General features: G+C 41.1%; 1 protein-coding gene across 7 annotated transcripts in view; it reads left to right on the top strand.

The window, feature by feature from the left end:
• abcc9 (ATP-binding cassette, sub-family C (CFTR/MRP), member 9) overlaps window positions 1–14624 on the top strand; it is a 39822-nt gene that overhangs the window by 15412 nt on the left and 9786 nt on the right. For 4 of the 7 annotated variants that reach the window (XM_083527854.1, XM_083527852.1, XM_083527851.1 and 1 more), the window contains 27 exons: window positions 1–83; window positions 1505–1675; window positions 1778–1933; window positions 2640–2774; window positions 2870–3032; window positions 3108–3148; window positions 3242–3390; window positions 4381–4489; window positions 5945–6052; window positions 6893–6965; window positions 7498–7603; window positions 8397–8435; window positions 8789–8824; window positions 9669–9770; window positions 9910–9994; window positions 10118–10198; window positions 10502–10639; window positions 10811–10936; window positions 11083–11182; window positions 11421–11707; window positions 11831–11982; window positions 12084–12153; window positions 12384–12541; window positions 12622–12714; window positions 12962–13064; window positions 13169–13279; window positions 14172–14292. The exon at window positions 1–83 is cut by the window's left edge and continues 112 nt beyond it. In XM_083527854.1, coding sequence (XP_083383980.1) covers window positions 1–83; window positions 1505–1675; window positions 1778–1933; window positions 2640–2774; window positions 2870–3032; window positions 3108–3148; window positions 3242–3390; window positions 4381–4489; window positions 5945–6052; window positions 6893–6965; window positions 7498–7603; window positions 8397–8435; window positions 8789–8824; window positions 9669–9770; window positions 9910–9994; window positions 10118–10198; window positions 10502–10639; window positions 10811–10936; window positions 11083–11182; window positions 11421–11707; window positions 11831–11982; window positions 12084–12153; window positions 12384–12541; window positions 12622–12714; window positions 12962–13064; window positions 13169–13279; window positions 14172–14292 — 3096 coding nt within the window. The remainder of the gene's footprint in view (window positions 84–1504; window positions 1676–1777; window positions 1934–2639; window positions 2775–2869; window positions 3033–3107; window positions 3149–3241; window positions 3391–4380; window positions 4490–5944; window positions 6053–6892; window positions 6966–7497; window positions 7604–8396; window positions 8436–8788; window positions 8825–9668; window positions 9771–9909; window positions 9995–10117; window positions 10199–10501; window positions 10640–10810; window positions 10937–11082; window positions 11183–11420; window positions 11708–11830; window positions 11983–12083; window positions 12154–12383; window positions 12542–12621; window positions 12715–12961; window positions 13065–13168; window positions 13280–14171; window positions 14293–14624) is intronic. The other 3 variants (XM_083527856.1, XM_083527857.1, XM_083527855.1) reach the window with 2 other exon arrangements.

The raw sequence follows: 14624 nt of genomic DNA, 5'->3' as shown, positions 1-14624 counted from the left end.
GCTTTGCTGGACCTCTCTGCATCTCTGGAATTGTAGAGAACTTGAACCAGGAGAACAAGACTGAAGTCTTTAACATGACCAAGGTGGGCTGGTTTGGTATCTTTGAGCTGTAAGTTATATATAATATATAATATATTCCCACATATATAATGATGTTATATGATGGAACATGAAAACAGAAGATTCTTTAAAAATAACGATGTGCTCAATTCCAGTTTAGCTTGTGACTATGAATATGGCTTTGTGTAGGTGTGCGTGAGAATGTCAGTGAGAAGATGCACAGCGCTGTACAGAATAACAGACATGCTACATGTACGAGAAGAAAAAAACAAGCTGTTTGAATGTGAGAGAATTGAATATACACAGAACCATAATGCAGCGGTCGAGAACATGAGCTGAGCTGAAGAGCAGATGGAAAAAGAAACACAGAAGATTAGGAACTTAAACTGGTGGCTCTGAAACCAAGGAATCAGAGGAGTAGAAATGTTGCTTAGGATTGCGTTGGTAATGTGTAATGTGGTAATGCATGAATTTATTGTTGTACAAGCTGTAAATGGGGACAGTATTGATCACAGGGGTGGAGATCAACAGGCTAAAACAGGACGGTTCTGTGACAGGACACTCCAGGTCCTGTCTCGGTCACCAGCTGTTTTTTACAGTGATATTAAATCATTATGTTTTTAAGATTTGCACACGGCGTCTGTGGAAGGCCATAAAAATACGAAAAAAGCCTGAATGTTCTTAGAGACACTTCGCATTCCAGTTCGTCCCTCTTGTCAGTTAGGTGAGATATGATCTTAATGGAATATATAATGGGACGTAACTTGGTGTTTGTTATCGCTCAGTCATTTCCACCCTCATTTTTAGTAATTAACATATCAGATGACCTCATCATCTCATCGTATCATCAAAAGACTCGCCAGCGTCATCTGCCGTGATTTATCTCTGACATCACATCCTCGCTTCTAGCAAAGTCACCTTCACACGCCAAGTTCGGAATACCAGAAGTGTTTTTTTAGTGTAGAAACATCTACTGTGACATTTCCTCACCACTCCAGTCAGCATCATATCAGACGACGCCTTTATTAGGTTTATTAGATATCAGAGACACAAGGCTGAGAGCGGGGCGTGTGGAATGACATCAGCGATGACACAGAGACCTGATGAATATCGTAGTCATTTCATGTCTCGAGCAGATTAAAGGTGAAGAATAGGTCTACGTTTTGAAAGGTAGAAGGCGTAGAGTGAGAACAGATGCGCATATCTGTGTGACCTGGACAATTCTACACTCGTGTCCCACCCGCTCACACACACTCTGGATTCTCCCTGTGATGCCACTGACAAAACAGACGTTTACAAAGACGTGTATTTTATGGCTCTGCTCAAACGAATATCTTTCCATATTTGAAGACGACTGTCTTTGAGGAGTACAGATTTCCTGTTAGTTCCACGGTGTTTGCGTATTGTTCATGTTTTAACCTCGTGTACGTCTTGTGCCTGTAAGACAGAGGATCTACCGTTTGGCGTGTACTTCATGTCCTCTACGGAGCTGTTCAAAAAGGCGTATGTCCTGGCAGTTCTTCTCTTCTTGGCTCTGGTGCTCCAGCGTACCTTTTTACAAGCCTCCTACTACGTCACTATAGAAACAGGCATCAACCTACGAGGAGCATTGCTGGTAGGTCATGCAGGGTTCAGGAACATTTAATAGATCAATGAAAAAATTGCTTCATAGATTTTGTCACTCTCACGTAGCTCTACTGACACGCTCTGTTACTAGGCGATGATCTACAACAAGATTTTGCGCCTCTCCACCTCCAACATGTCTATGGGAGAGATGACCCTGGGACAGATCAACAACCTGGTGGCCATAGAAACCAACCAGCTGATGTGGTTCCTGTTTCTGTGTCCCAACCTGTGGGCAATGCCTGTGCAGGTAAATGAAGTGTTGGAGTCTGGAAAGTGTCTGGAAAGGATTAAATGTCTTTATTTTAAACATTATAGCAATTTTATACTCCACTGTGAGCATGAAATTGGTACATCACATTGCTAAACCCTTCTATTGCCTTCACATTCTGTTTTAGCAGGAGTGAGTCCACTTTCAGCGAGAGAGACCTTCAGACACTTTGTTATGGGCATTATTCACTGTTTCCATGAGGAGGTTTCTTTATGTAAACCAGTTAAAGGTGAAACGTCTTTTCTCCAGGGCTGGAAATGAATCACATTCAGCTCTCACATGGCCTGGATTGTTTTAGCATAATGCTGGGCTTTCCAGACACTGTACCACATTTTCATGAGATTTATCAGCATAATTCCAAGATTTGGGAATAGAAATGACTCCTTTCTTAGTGAGCTTTCAGGCTGTCCATTTATCAGTCTATATGTTTGTCCATGTGTCTTTCTTTGGTCTGATGCCTCAAATGAAAGAACGAGATTGTTCATCTTCCAGTGATCATTAGGAAATATTGGTGATGCAGCTTAATGTTAAACATTGCACATGGAATATTGGAGATATCTCATAGGGGTTGATGTGTTCAGTAGATCAGATTTTAAACATAGAGTGTGGAAATGTCTGATCGCTGTGCAGTCGTTGTCCAGCTGCAGTATCAAAGCTAATAACTTACGGTCTCCTCCTCATTCAGATCATCATGGGCGTGATCCTGCTATATTACTTGTTGGGGTCCAGCGCGCTCCTTGGTGCCCTGGTCATCGTGCTGCTGACCCCCATTCAGTACCTCATTGCCACTAAGCTGGCCGACACACAGAAAAACACGCTGGTAACTCCTCCTGATTGGTCTGGTCCTGTTTGTACATGCTGATAAAATCCTGTCATATTTGAGGGTTCAAACATCTGATTTCGCTCTCCTGTTAGGATTACTCAACAGACCGTCTGAAAAAAACCACAGAGATCCTGAAAGGCATTAAGCTTCTGAAACTGTATGCCTGGGAGAACATTTTCTGCAACAGTGTGCTGGAAACCAGGAACAAGGAACTCATGAGCCTCAGGACGTTTGCATTCTACACGTCCATGTCCAGTAAGCACTGTTTCATAACGAATTTTGCTTTGATCGTAAAATGAAGAAAAAAAATTAATAATTTTCTCCTTTCAGTCTTTATGAATGCAGCCATCCCCATTGCTGCTGTGTTAGTGGTAAGACCCCCTACTCATGTGATATCCATTAAGTCTAATTATATATGTATATTATTTCAGTTTCATAAGCGGCGTTCCAACATTTTCTTTCAGACCTTTGTTACTCATGCATACATCAGTGATCCTGAGAACAAGCTGAGTCCAGCCAAGGCCTTCGCCTCTCTGGCTCTCTTCCACATCCTGGTCACGCCGCTCTTCCTTCTCTCCACCGTGGTGCGATTCGCAGTGAAAGCCCTGATCAGGTATTGGGTTCTTCACACAGCACAGTCGTTTTAGAAACTTTTTGTTTTGTTGGAAAAGACATTTTAGATTTGGAGACAGATTCTCTGAAATGGAGAATGTTTTCTTTCTGCAAACAGTGTCTGATTTGATCTAGAGCACCACACCTTACTGTGAAACCAATAGCTGATGATAAGGACCTTGATATAACCCTTTTGCATTCTATGACATATCACTCTGTGTGTAAAGCAGTTAAATGTTGATTTGAACTGTTCCTCAGCTGATTCAGGCCTGCTGCTAATCCGTAGAATCACTGAGAACCACAGCTCATCTGGAAGAACGAAAAATATTCCTTAAATCGGCTCTAAACTCTGGAATATCGGTCCAGAGCACTTTAGAAACCTGAGCTGTGTGAATGTTTATAGCACCAGATGCTTACTGTGACGTCCCGACAGGAGGCAAGAGCCTGAGGGGAGTGCAGGAACAATAACAGTTTAGTGTTGTGGGTTGTTTGGACAGAAGATGTGGTGTGTATAAGTAGGACAGGAGTTTAGAGGTATGGTTATTCTTCTTTTAATTGCTCTTTAATGTTCAGTATACAAAAGAACGACTGGTATAAGGACAGGAAAGACACAGGACACCAAGAGAGGCAGGGAAACTAGATTTGGAGGACAGTGCTGAAGAATTGGACATAATAAAGGTGCTATCATTTATATATCCAACCTGATTAACAAACAGAATAAAACTAGCTAAGCTAGGCTACGCTAAAAAAAAGAAGAAGGGGTGGCACCTGTCCTGTAAACTAGTGTGTCTAAAGCACCAACAAAACCTACATGATGAAACGTAGGCACATGCACATTCTGTTTCCAAGCATAAGCAAAAAGTAAAAAAATAAAAGAACAGTAATCGGTTAGAAAAGCAAAAGAAGAGGCAGAAAAAGGCGCACACAAGGGCATCATTTAATCTGTTGGGTCTTGGACTTCACGGCTGGTCATTTGGCTTGTTTCCTAAAGTGTTCAGAAGCTTGGCGAGTTCCTGCAGAGTGAAGAGATCGGAGATGACAGCTGGAGAAATGGAGACATCGCAGTGGCTTATGACCCCAACAAGAAATCCACTGGGGGTGTAAGTACACACACAAACTCAGTCACAGATTCATATATGGATGGATGGATGGATGGATGGATGGATGGATGGATGGATGGATGGATTAATGGAGTGTGAGAAATTTCAGGAACAGGAATATGGGAACAACAATGAATTAATGAGATATTATTGGTCAGCAGCTTGTACATGTCCACTTTACTTTAAAGCTGCACAGTCATTTATACACAATTATTTATTCAGCCAATCAACAGAGCTACAGAGCAATTCACAAAAACTTAAAACTCCTGATGTCCTGAGAATCTTCATGAAATAGCCAAGAAAAAAAAAACAATATCCAGTAAAATGCCTTTTTGAAGAGAAGTCAAAAGGAGAACGCTCAGACTCACTCTTCACACCTGAAGAAAAGCATCTCATTCCCACTGTATATCATCTGCTCTGCTGCTCAGAAGTCAGAAAGATCTGGATCAGTCAGAGAGAGTCAGTGCTGTGTGTCTCCTGAGGACGGAGTTGTAAGGGGAGAACGTCAGAGTGTGAGTTTTGGGCAGATTGAAAACCCATAAACATGCTAAAAAAGCCTGGTGTTCTGACGTGTGCTCCATGCAGGGCATGAAAGTGGGGCAGAGGGAGAGGTATGGGAGGGTGGGGACAAGAATAAGAATACATACAAAATTAAACCAATCAGGAAGCTTGTGATTCCCTGAATTCAGTATTAACAGAAGTATAACAGCATTAATTTTATTTCTGAATACATGATCAGAATTAGTGCAGAAGAATGAATCTCAGGGTCCCGGGATCTCGCCCTGACCATGAGTGTGTTCAGGCTGGTGCTAATTAGTTCCTACTGAACTAGCATGAGGATGTGTTTTTGATTGGACTTTAAAGACATAGACCTTTTGTACAGTAGGTCTGGATGATCATCTTGATGATGAACTGTTTTTTGAGAGTTTGTTGCTAAAAAGCTCTTATATCTGAGTGCAGAATTCTCCTGGTATCTCATTGTGTTCCTAGTGTCAAGAACCTCCAGGCACATACGTTCATGCTCGAGGTTTCTCAAGCACCTTTGAAATAGTTTGGCACAGAGCAAGTCTGTAATTGTTCATTTGGGCACTTTGTGACCTCAAAATGTTCCTTTTTCTCCTGAAGTCATGACCCTTAGGGAATCTTTATCCTACATTTACATTCTCAGATGTTTACCCTGGCAGTGGATATGGGTTTTTTCAGTCATGCTGCTATTTCTACAGTCTTTAGGATGACAGAAATGCTGGAACTGAATGTAAATGCTGAAAGATCTTTTAATAAAGAGAAGTCTCTCTCTCCTATAGAGAAAATGTTGTGGCTTAAATCAAAGGAAAATGATTTTCAGCTCTCTAATATTTATATTTATTAGCATATTAAGCATGTTTGGTGTTTGGTGAATTCTATATCTTGTTCCATGCCTGAATTCAAAATCCAGATTAATGTGTGTCCCTGCAGACGAAGGTGATAAATAGGAAGCAGCCGCTACGTTATCAGATGGATAACTACGATCAGCCCGTCCGCAGGCAGCTGCGCCCCACCGAGACCGAGGACGTCGCCGTGAAGGTCAGGGTTCACCAGCCTCCACAGAGGTTCCATCAGCTCAGATTCTCAGGCCCTTCTCACACACTCACAGAGCACATCCTGCTACTGAATTACCAGAGCGCTCCACAGGGTCTGCTTGTTCTCATCTCAGCTGCTTTTAACCCCTGTCCCATGTATGTGTCACGTCTGACACGTAGAGGGTTGAACAGGGACGTATGTTCTCACATTCAGACATTGCATAATATTACCAATGCAACTTAAACAGAGAAGCAACATACCGAAAAAAAAAAAGAATTCTATGACAGACTTGAACTTCAGAACTCTTCAGATGGATTGGTTTGGGTTTGGTTTCTCTTCAGAACCGCAGCCAGAAAAATGTCTAAAATTCTCGTGAGAAGAATTTAATAGTCATTTGTTTTATAGTTTGTTTTATTTTGTTGTTCTTCTGACTTAAGGTCCCTGAAGGGCCCATTTCCTTGAAGCCTCCCTATGGGCCAAACTAGCCTCCTAACTAATGAACTCAATAACAACAAATCCAAATAATGCACTGGACCTGACTCTGTGACCCATGTCACATCCGCTCGCTCCCGATCTCCAGCGCCGCTCCCAGCTGCTTTCGATTCTCCGTATTGCCATTTTCCCACTGACTCCGAGGCCTGCTGTGGATTTGACCCACGCACGGCTTTTTTTCTTTTTCCTTTCCTTTTTTTTTGATGGATAGGAACATTATTGTCATAGTAAATGAACATTTTGTTCCCAAAAGCATTGGAGGTAGTTTGAAGCGAGATACAGAAGGGTCAATTTTGCTGTGTGGTTATTTTTATACGATCCGTTCATGTGTTGTGTTTTCGCTTTATTCAGGTGAATAATGGATACTTCACATGGGGGAGCAACCTGTCAACCCTGTCAGACATCAACATCTGCATTCCTTCAGGTGAGATGATATAAAACAAACCTGGTTCAGAGTTTGATTAATTAGTTATGGCTTAAAATCGATATTTTTTTTACATTATACAAAAGAATGTTTATTACATATGTTTATTATGTATTTATGTGTATATACATGATTTGGTCAAAAGTATTGGGACATCTGTCTTATTTGTGAGCACAAAGTTCGAGTCACACAGTTGTGTCTGACGTCTTTGAAAGCCAGCTCCATGAAGATCATGGTTTATAGTGGAAGATCTCCTGCTATAGAGCTGTAAACACTATTAAACACCTTTGGGATGAATGTGAACGTTGACTGCACCCCAGACTTCCTCAACTTCTCACCTACACCAGTAAATAAGACAAATCTCCACAAAATCTTGTGGAACTAGTCAGGTGTCTACAAACATTTGTACGTACAGTGTATGTATATTTGTATAATGTCGTTCCTTTGGCCCCTGGTCGAAGTGATCTGCAGTAACAATGGAAAAAATGTGTTAATTACATCTCCTGCTGTGACCTTGGCTTGCCCTCTGCAGGTCAGCTAACCATGATTGTTGGCCAGGTGGGTTGTGGGAAATCCTCGCTGCTGTTATCAATGCTAGGCGAGATGCAGACTCTCAGTGGGAAAGTCTACTGGAGCAAGTAAGAGCATCTTCCAGTCCAATTATGTTCTGTGAATGTTATCTCCACCGATGTTCTAATACCTGATGCTAATCAAAGGTTGTTTCATAAAAACATTTCACACACTTATTTTTATCCACCGTATGCAACACAGTGTGTGTAGTGAGTGCATACGTTTCAGTGTGTGTGTGTGTGTGTGTGTGTGTGTGTGTGTGTGTGTGTGTGTGTGTGTGTGTGTGTGTGCTCCATCTTCACCTTTGTGTAATTCCTGTGCAGTTTTTGTCCTTAACAATTCATCTCAGCTGTAAGTCATGGTTCGGTCTCATTTGGTGCTGATCACTAACACTGTTGGTGTTCTCTTTTGTTTCCTGTTACTGGTAAGAACGCTCATGCCTCCATCTTTCAGTACTTCCATACTGGAGATGGTCTCTGATTAGCATTTCAACAGTCTGACACAAAGTCTGTAAGTTTGCCATGTGCTTTTTTTGTGCTGCATGACATCACCTAACCGCCTGCTATAGTCAGGTTATGATCTTTTATATAGTAATTCTACATTTGATAGAACTGAGAAAGTCAGGCTTTGCTTAATATCTCATGCTCTGCTCTCCTTGTGCAGAATTTATGATGCAATATTTCTTTCTCTGAAGACACTGACAGCACTCTTCACACAAAGCTAAAAATATCACAGTAGTCAGAAATGAAGAAGAGACTGTTATTGTCCTTGCAGAGATTTTCCCAATGGGCTGCCACTAACTCTCTTTCCACGTGTGTTCTGTCTTTCTCTGTGTCCTCCTTCAATGCTACGCTCAATCAGTCTTCCTGATTGTGAGATACTCCATGATGGCTGCATAAGGTATTCCATAAAGATGTTTGTGCACACGTGAGCACATGCACAAACACACACACCTTGGAGCTCCTTCCCAAGGTCGCAGTTATTACTGTCACCACACAGAATGAATCCTTTAGTGTGTTATGTGTGTGTGTGTGTGTGTGTGTGTGTGTGTGTGTGTGTGTGTGTGTGTGTGTGTGTGTGTGTGTGTGTGTGTGTGTTATGGGAATTTATGCTTGCTCTAAGAATAATCAGTAAAACAAGATCAAGCTTCTGAGGTTTTTTTCCAATGAGAGAGCATGAGGATGTGTGAATGTGCTTTGAATTTCTTCTAATTTCCATGACTTACAAAACGATGTTTTGACCCCTGTCTACAGCGAGTATGAGACAGATTTTTCCCACGCAGGACGGAGGTATTTATTTTGAAAGTTGTGTAACAGCAGTGCAGTGGTCCATCCATCTATACATCCATGAATCTAACCATCCATTCTTTGATGTACTGTGTAAAATGTCCATCGATACCTGATGTGTGTTGGTGTATGTAAAATGTCGGGAGTCTTTCAGAAATCAAAGTTTTTGTAAACGTTTGCCAGAAAATGATCACCATATTCCAGAGAAGTCTGAATAACAACCTGGATCACTTGTTCTCAGAAGGGAAATATTGGTAAAGATTCTCAGGTGTTTAAACACCTTGTTGTTGATTAGGATAAGAAATAGGTTCCTCGGAACCATTCCAGAACTAGAAGGAACTCCAGGTGTAGATGGTTAGAGTTGTTGCCCGTTCAGTGGCCTCATTCATGCCTCTGATGCCACTTCCTCTGGTAGTTCTGTCGATGTTCAGAGATCCAGAGTTTGCTCAATCCACTCCTATCCATTTATATTTATTATCAGTCTTTATTGTTCCAAACAGAACCTCCCTTGTGTAATGTTTTATCATTTCTAGTATTTTTCTTAATTATTTTATTGTCTTGCAAATATTTTTTTCTCCTTTAATTAAACAGCATCTGGGACAAAAACGTTTCGACTGTTCGTAGTAAATCTAAAATAAGAAGTAAAACATGTGAAACAAGTAACAAACAAGCCACGGTCTAAATCCTCACTCTTTACCAGTGACGTGACTCCCTGCATTTTTTTTTTTTTAATCTTCATTAACTTGTGTATTTTGTCTTTTTTTTTTTTTTAACCCTCGGTGTGTTGTGCTTCTGATCGCTTCATATCGGCGCCATTGTTCACGTTCATCTTCGTTTCTCCTCGCAGTAAGAACAGGTACTCTGTGGCATATGCAGCTCAGAAGTCTTGGCTGCTGAATGCTACTGTCGAGGAGAACATCACGTTTGGTAGTTCCTTCAACAAGCAGAGGTGAGAGATGCCTGTTTAACGATCATGTGTAGCTGCTGACACGTTTAAATGGAATTTTACTTTGCTGACCTTCTCACTGTCATGTTGAAGAATCCTGTGCATGCGATTAGTGGAACTAGCATTATTTTTGATCGTACAGATACAAGGCTGTGATTGACGCGTGCTCGCTGCAGCCAGATATTGATCTCCTCCCGTTCGGGGACCAGACTGAAATTGGAGAAAGGGTAAGAGATGCATCTAAAAGTGACAAGTTCATTTTCACTGAATATTTCTTTGTGCTTTGTGTAAACTGAGCATATTTAACATTAGGAATGAATATTTCTTGTTTTGTGTGTGATGCTGTTTAGGGGATAAATCTCAGCGGAGGTCAGAGACAGCGGATCTGTGTGGCCAGAGCTTTGTATCAAAACACCAACATTGTTTTTCTGGTAAGAATTGATCATTAATTTTACAATTAGAGTCTTAGTAAGACTGTATTACACATATATGTGTGCTGGTCTGGGAAAAAAAACAGCTGAATTTAATGAGCAGATAAAAAAGAAAAAGTATTTTATGCACATATTTTAATCAACTATTTTAAATATTTGAATAATAATTGTAATATCTCAGGTTATATACATAAATATAGTATAGTATATATATAGAATCTATGGTATGTATCTACCAATGTGCATTCACCTTGTTTTTCTGGTATACACACTGAGAAGCTGTGCATCTTGTCCCCTTTGTAGGATGACCCATTTTCTGCTCTGGACATCCATCTAAGTGACCATCTCATGCAGGAGGGCATTCTGAAGTTCTTGCAGGATGATAAGCGCACTACGGTCCTGGTCACACACAAGCTGCAGTACCTCATCCATGCAGATTGGGTCAGTGTCAGTAACATGAGGAAGATCATTTTCAAATTCACTGAATTGAAGCTACACTATTATCCTGAGGATGATTTATTGAGGCAGGAGTGACGTTTAATAAAAATGGAATTGATATGTAGTAAAGTGGTTATGATAAAAACTCTGGGTTGTTGATGTTCTGCTGATCAGATCATAGCAATGAAGGATGGCTCTGTGTTGAGAGAAGGCACACTGAAGGATATCCAGACACATGATGTGGAGCTCTATGAGCACTGGAAGACCCTCATGAACAGGCAGGACCAGGAACTGGAGAAGGTCAGGCTGCTTCATTCATATCCCACAAATCCATTTAAAATCTAACATTCAGCGTATTCATTTTGCTGCTTATGCAGTAGTGTAGACAGAAATTGCAGGTAAAATGCTTTCAGGCAAGATTTGATGTTTTTGTTGATATATTCCAGGACACTGATATTGAAAGTCAGACGACTCTCGAGAGGAAAACGCTGAGAAGAGCTTTCTATTCCAGAGAAGCCAAGAATCAAATGGATGATGAAGATGAAGGTAATTCACCCTACATTTTATTTCAAGCTCTTTCATGACCAGAGCAGTTTCTAGCCTTTTTTGGAACCCTGGACAAGATTCCTACTGTCACAAATCTTTTAAATGAGCAAGGGTGAGGGCGGCGGGGCAGGGGCTCACTGGCGCCCCAAGCTGGTTGCACCCTATGCCTAGAAACGGTGCTGTTCATGCGCCAAATATTTCATATCATTCACGATTTCCTATTTCTTTTCTTTCACAGAAGAGCAAGAGGAGGAAGATGAGGATGACAACATGTCCACTACCACCAGCCGCAGGTCAAAAATCCCATGGAGGGTTTGCTGGTGTTATTTATCCTCTGGTGGCTTTCTCTTGGTGTTTATGATGGTCACCTCCCAGCTGGCTAAGCACTCCGTCATGGTGGCCATTGATTACTGGCTGGCAGCTTGGACCTCCTCAAGCCAAAACAATATCAGTGACTTCAGCGTCAACCTGGATGGCAACGCCACCAACTACACACAAGGGTACAGCGGCATGCAAAGTCCTGAGGTGAGATGAACAACATGAATGAGGTGATCGATTGCAGTAAGGAGAAGATATGTGCAGCTCCAGGTGTGCATGCTTGTGTGAGTAATTTCCTTTTTGTATTTTTGTGTTTTTTTTCTCCCACAGCAACAAACCTACGTGCAAGTCTTTATTATACTCTGCGGAGCAGGAATCGTCCTCTGTCTCATCACTTCCCTCACTGTTGAGTTTCTGGGTCTTGCTGCTGCCAGTAATCTTCACCATGACCTACTCAATAAGATCATCCATGCACCTATACGGTACACACACTTACATTCAACCACAGATTCAGGCACTAATATAATTACATTGAAGCAGTTATAACCATTTATTACCTTATTATTATTTCTGCTCGTGTCAGATTCTTTGATGTTACTCCACTCGGGCAAATTCTCAACCGCTTCTCTGCCGACACCAACATCATTGATCAGGTGAGAAACACAACTGTTTTAATCAGTTACTGTGAACTTCTAAACAAATGAATGCTCTGGGATTTAAGGACTATCACATGGAGATGCTACTATAGGCTTTATCTCTGAGAGAGTACCTGTGTGATTCTGCTGTAACGTGTAGAAATGTAACATGCTAACGCTAATGCTCTCTCTCTCTCTCTCTCTCTCTCTCTCTCTCTCTCTCTCTCTCTCTCTATTTCTCCCTGCAGCACATTCCTCCTACACTGGAGTCTCTCACTCGATCCACTCTTCTCTGTCTTTCTGCTATTGGCATCATTGCTTCCGTGACACCGGGTTTCCTTTTAGCCCTGGTGCCCCTCGCAGTGGCCTTCTACTTTATCCAGAAGTACTTCCGTGTCGCATCCAAGTGAGTTCTGATCTGAAAAGTTTGAAGTCAGTGTTGAGATTTTGCACTGTTGTTTTACTCTCTTACTCTCTAAAACCCAGAGATCTGCAGGACCTGGATGACTCCACTCAGCTTCCTTTACTCTGCCATTTCTCTGAGACTGCAGAAGGTCTCACCACTATACGAGCATTCAGGTTAGTGCTCTGGGCGCTAAAGTATCTTCAGCTCCAAGAGTCCTAACTTGTGATTGGGAGATAACTGTGAGAACTTTGTGGAGGATGCTCTGAATGGAGAATGCTGTAATGTTTTCTCTGTCCTCCCTAAACCTCCCTATCTGATATCTGGGAAGAAAATGTGGGGAAATTCTGGCAAGTTAAAAAGTTTGACGGGAAACGTATGGAAAAAGTTGTGTTTCACTACGTGTTTTATGTGTTTCATCAGACACGAAGCACGCTTCAGGCAGAGAATGCTGGAGCTGACTGACACCAACAACATAGCTTACCTCTTCCTCTCTGCTGCCAACCGGTGGCTGGAAGTCAGAACAGTAAGTAAAAAGACTTTATGAAAAACAGAAGCAGGTCTTTATTGTGTGGTGAGAATTTGATCAGAGCCCTGTGACATAATACACTCTGTTTTTCTTCTTCTCAGGATTATTTGGGTGCAGTTATAGTCCTAACTGCTGCAGTAGCTTCCATCTATATGTCTTCTTCTGGAACTCAGGCTGGTCTGGTTGGACTCGGTCTCACATATGCTCTCACAGTGAGAACAAATTTCAATTAAAACATCAGCGTTTAGCATTTTATTATTTAACTGTTGAAAAACTGTCAGAACTGCGTCAGAAACATACACTGGTGATCGCATCATTTTACTGACTTGGCTTTTTGAATCTCATTCATGAAAATGAGTCCTTTGATAAGAAATAAAATAAATTGTAAAATTTCTAATAGCAGATCCACAACACGTCTACATACACCAGCTTTAACTAGTCATGAACGTCACTAATATACAGTACACATCAAACCGCACGTCAGTTAACAGCCACATACAGGCCACAAATTACATTGTTTTTCATCTTATTAATGAATAAATCAGTGCAAGAAACATGAAATCAGTTTATTATATAATAACTGCAACAATAATACTATATAAGTTCTCCAAAGTTTCCAAAATCATTGCATCTGTAATTGAGACTGCACAGCATGGAAGCTCATAGCACAGAAGTATGCTGTATCAACATGAGCATCTGGAACGTTTTTTCCACCATGTTCAACTCTGACCACAGTAGCATCTGAAAAAATCTAGCTAGCACACTGCTAATCTGACTCTAAACTAGATGAATGGATAGGATAGTGATTAGCAACCCAAATACATTCCTTCACACACACAACTCCGATCAATGTAATTAAATATACAACAGTTCAATACTTGTGGAGAACAAAATGAGTGAGAGGAGATTAAACAGCAGCTACGCGTTAGTGATATGAATATTGAAACCAAATATTTCCATGAAATGTAATATAAAATAATCTCATGTTTGGAACATTGCCTGGTAATCCTGCTTCCTTGCTGCTGTTTAGTATCATATCAGTGATGTTTAGATCAATTAGTAGAGCAATGCTTAATTAGTTTTGTATTTCTGTGTTGTCAACAGGTGACTAATTATCTGAACTGGGTCGTGAGGAACCTGGCTGATCTGGAGGTTCAGATGGCAGCAGTGAAGAAGGTTAATAGCTTCCTGAGCATAGAATCGGAGAACTACGAGGGCTCCATAGGTAAATCCATCTTTTCTGAATAGTGTGATCAGACTCAGTAGCACAGTGAGTAGAAAATGGTGTCATAACAATATTAATTCATAAGGGGACTAGTAATAATTCATTATAAAAGGTTACTTGTGTGCACATCACATAGACAAATAATGAGACATCATACAGTATGAGGAATGTTGCCTAATTCTGGATTTAAAATGAGGCTTCCCGATCCCAACCTCAGAAAACCCCAGATTTCCTGTTTCCTGTTGTATTATCAGCATGTGGGAATGTATGAAAGATTCCCCAATGAGGCCCAATTTCCAAATTGACATACGCAGTTTATTCTGCCTTCTGTG

Source organism: Silurus aristotelis, assembly GCF_946808225.1.
Source record: "Silurus aristotelis genome assembly, chromosome: 24".
NCBI classification, from domain to species: Eukaryota; Metazoa; Chordata; class Actinopteri; order Siluriformes; family Siluridae; genus Silurus; species Silurus aristotelis.
This window is presented reverse-complemented; position numbering and strand designations above follow the sequence as displayed.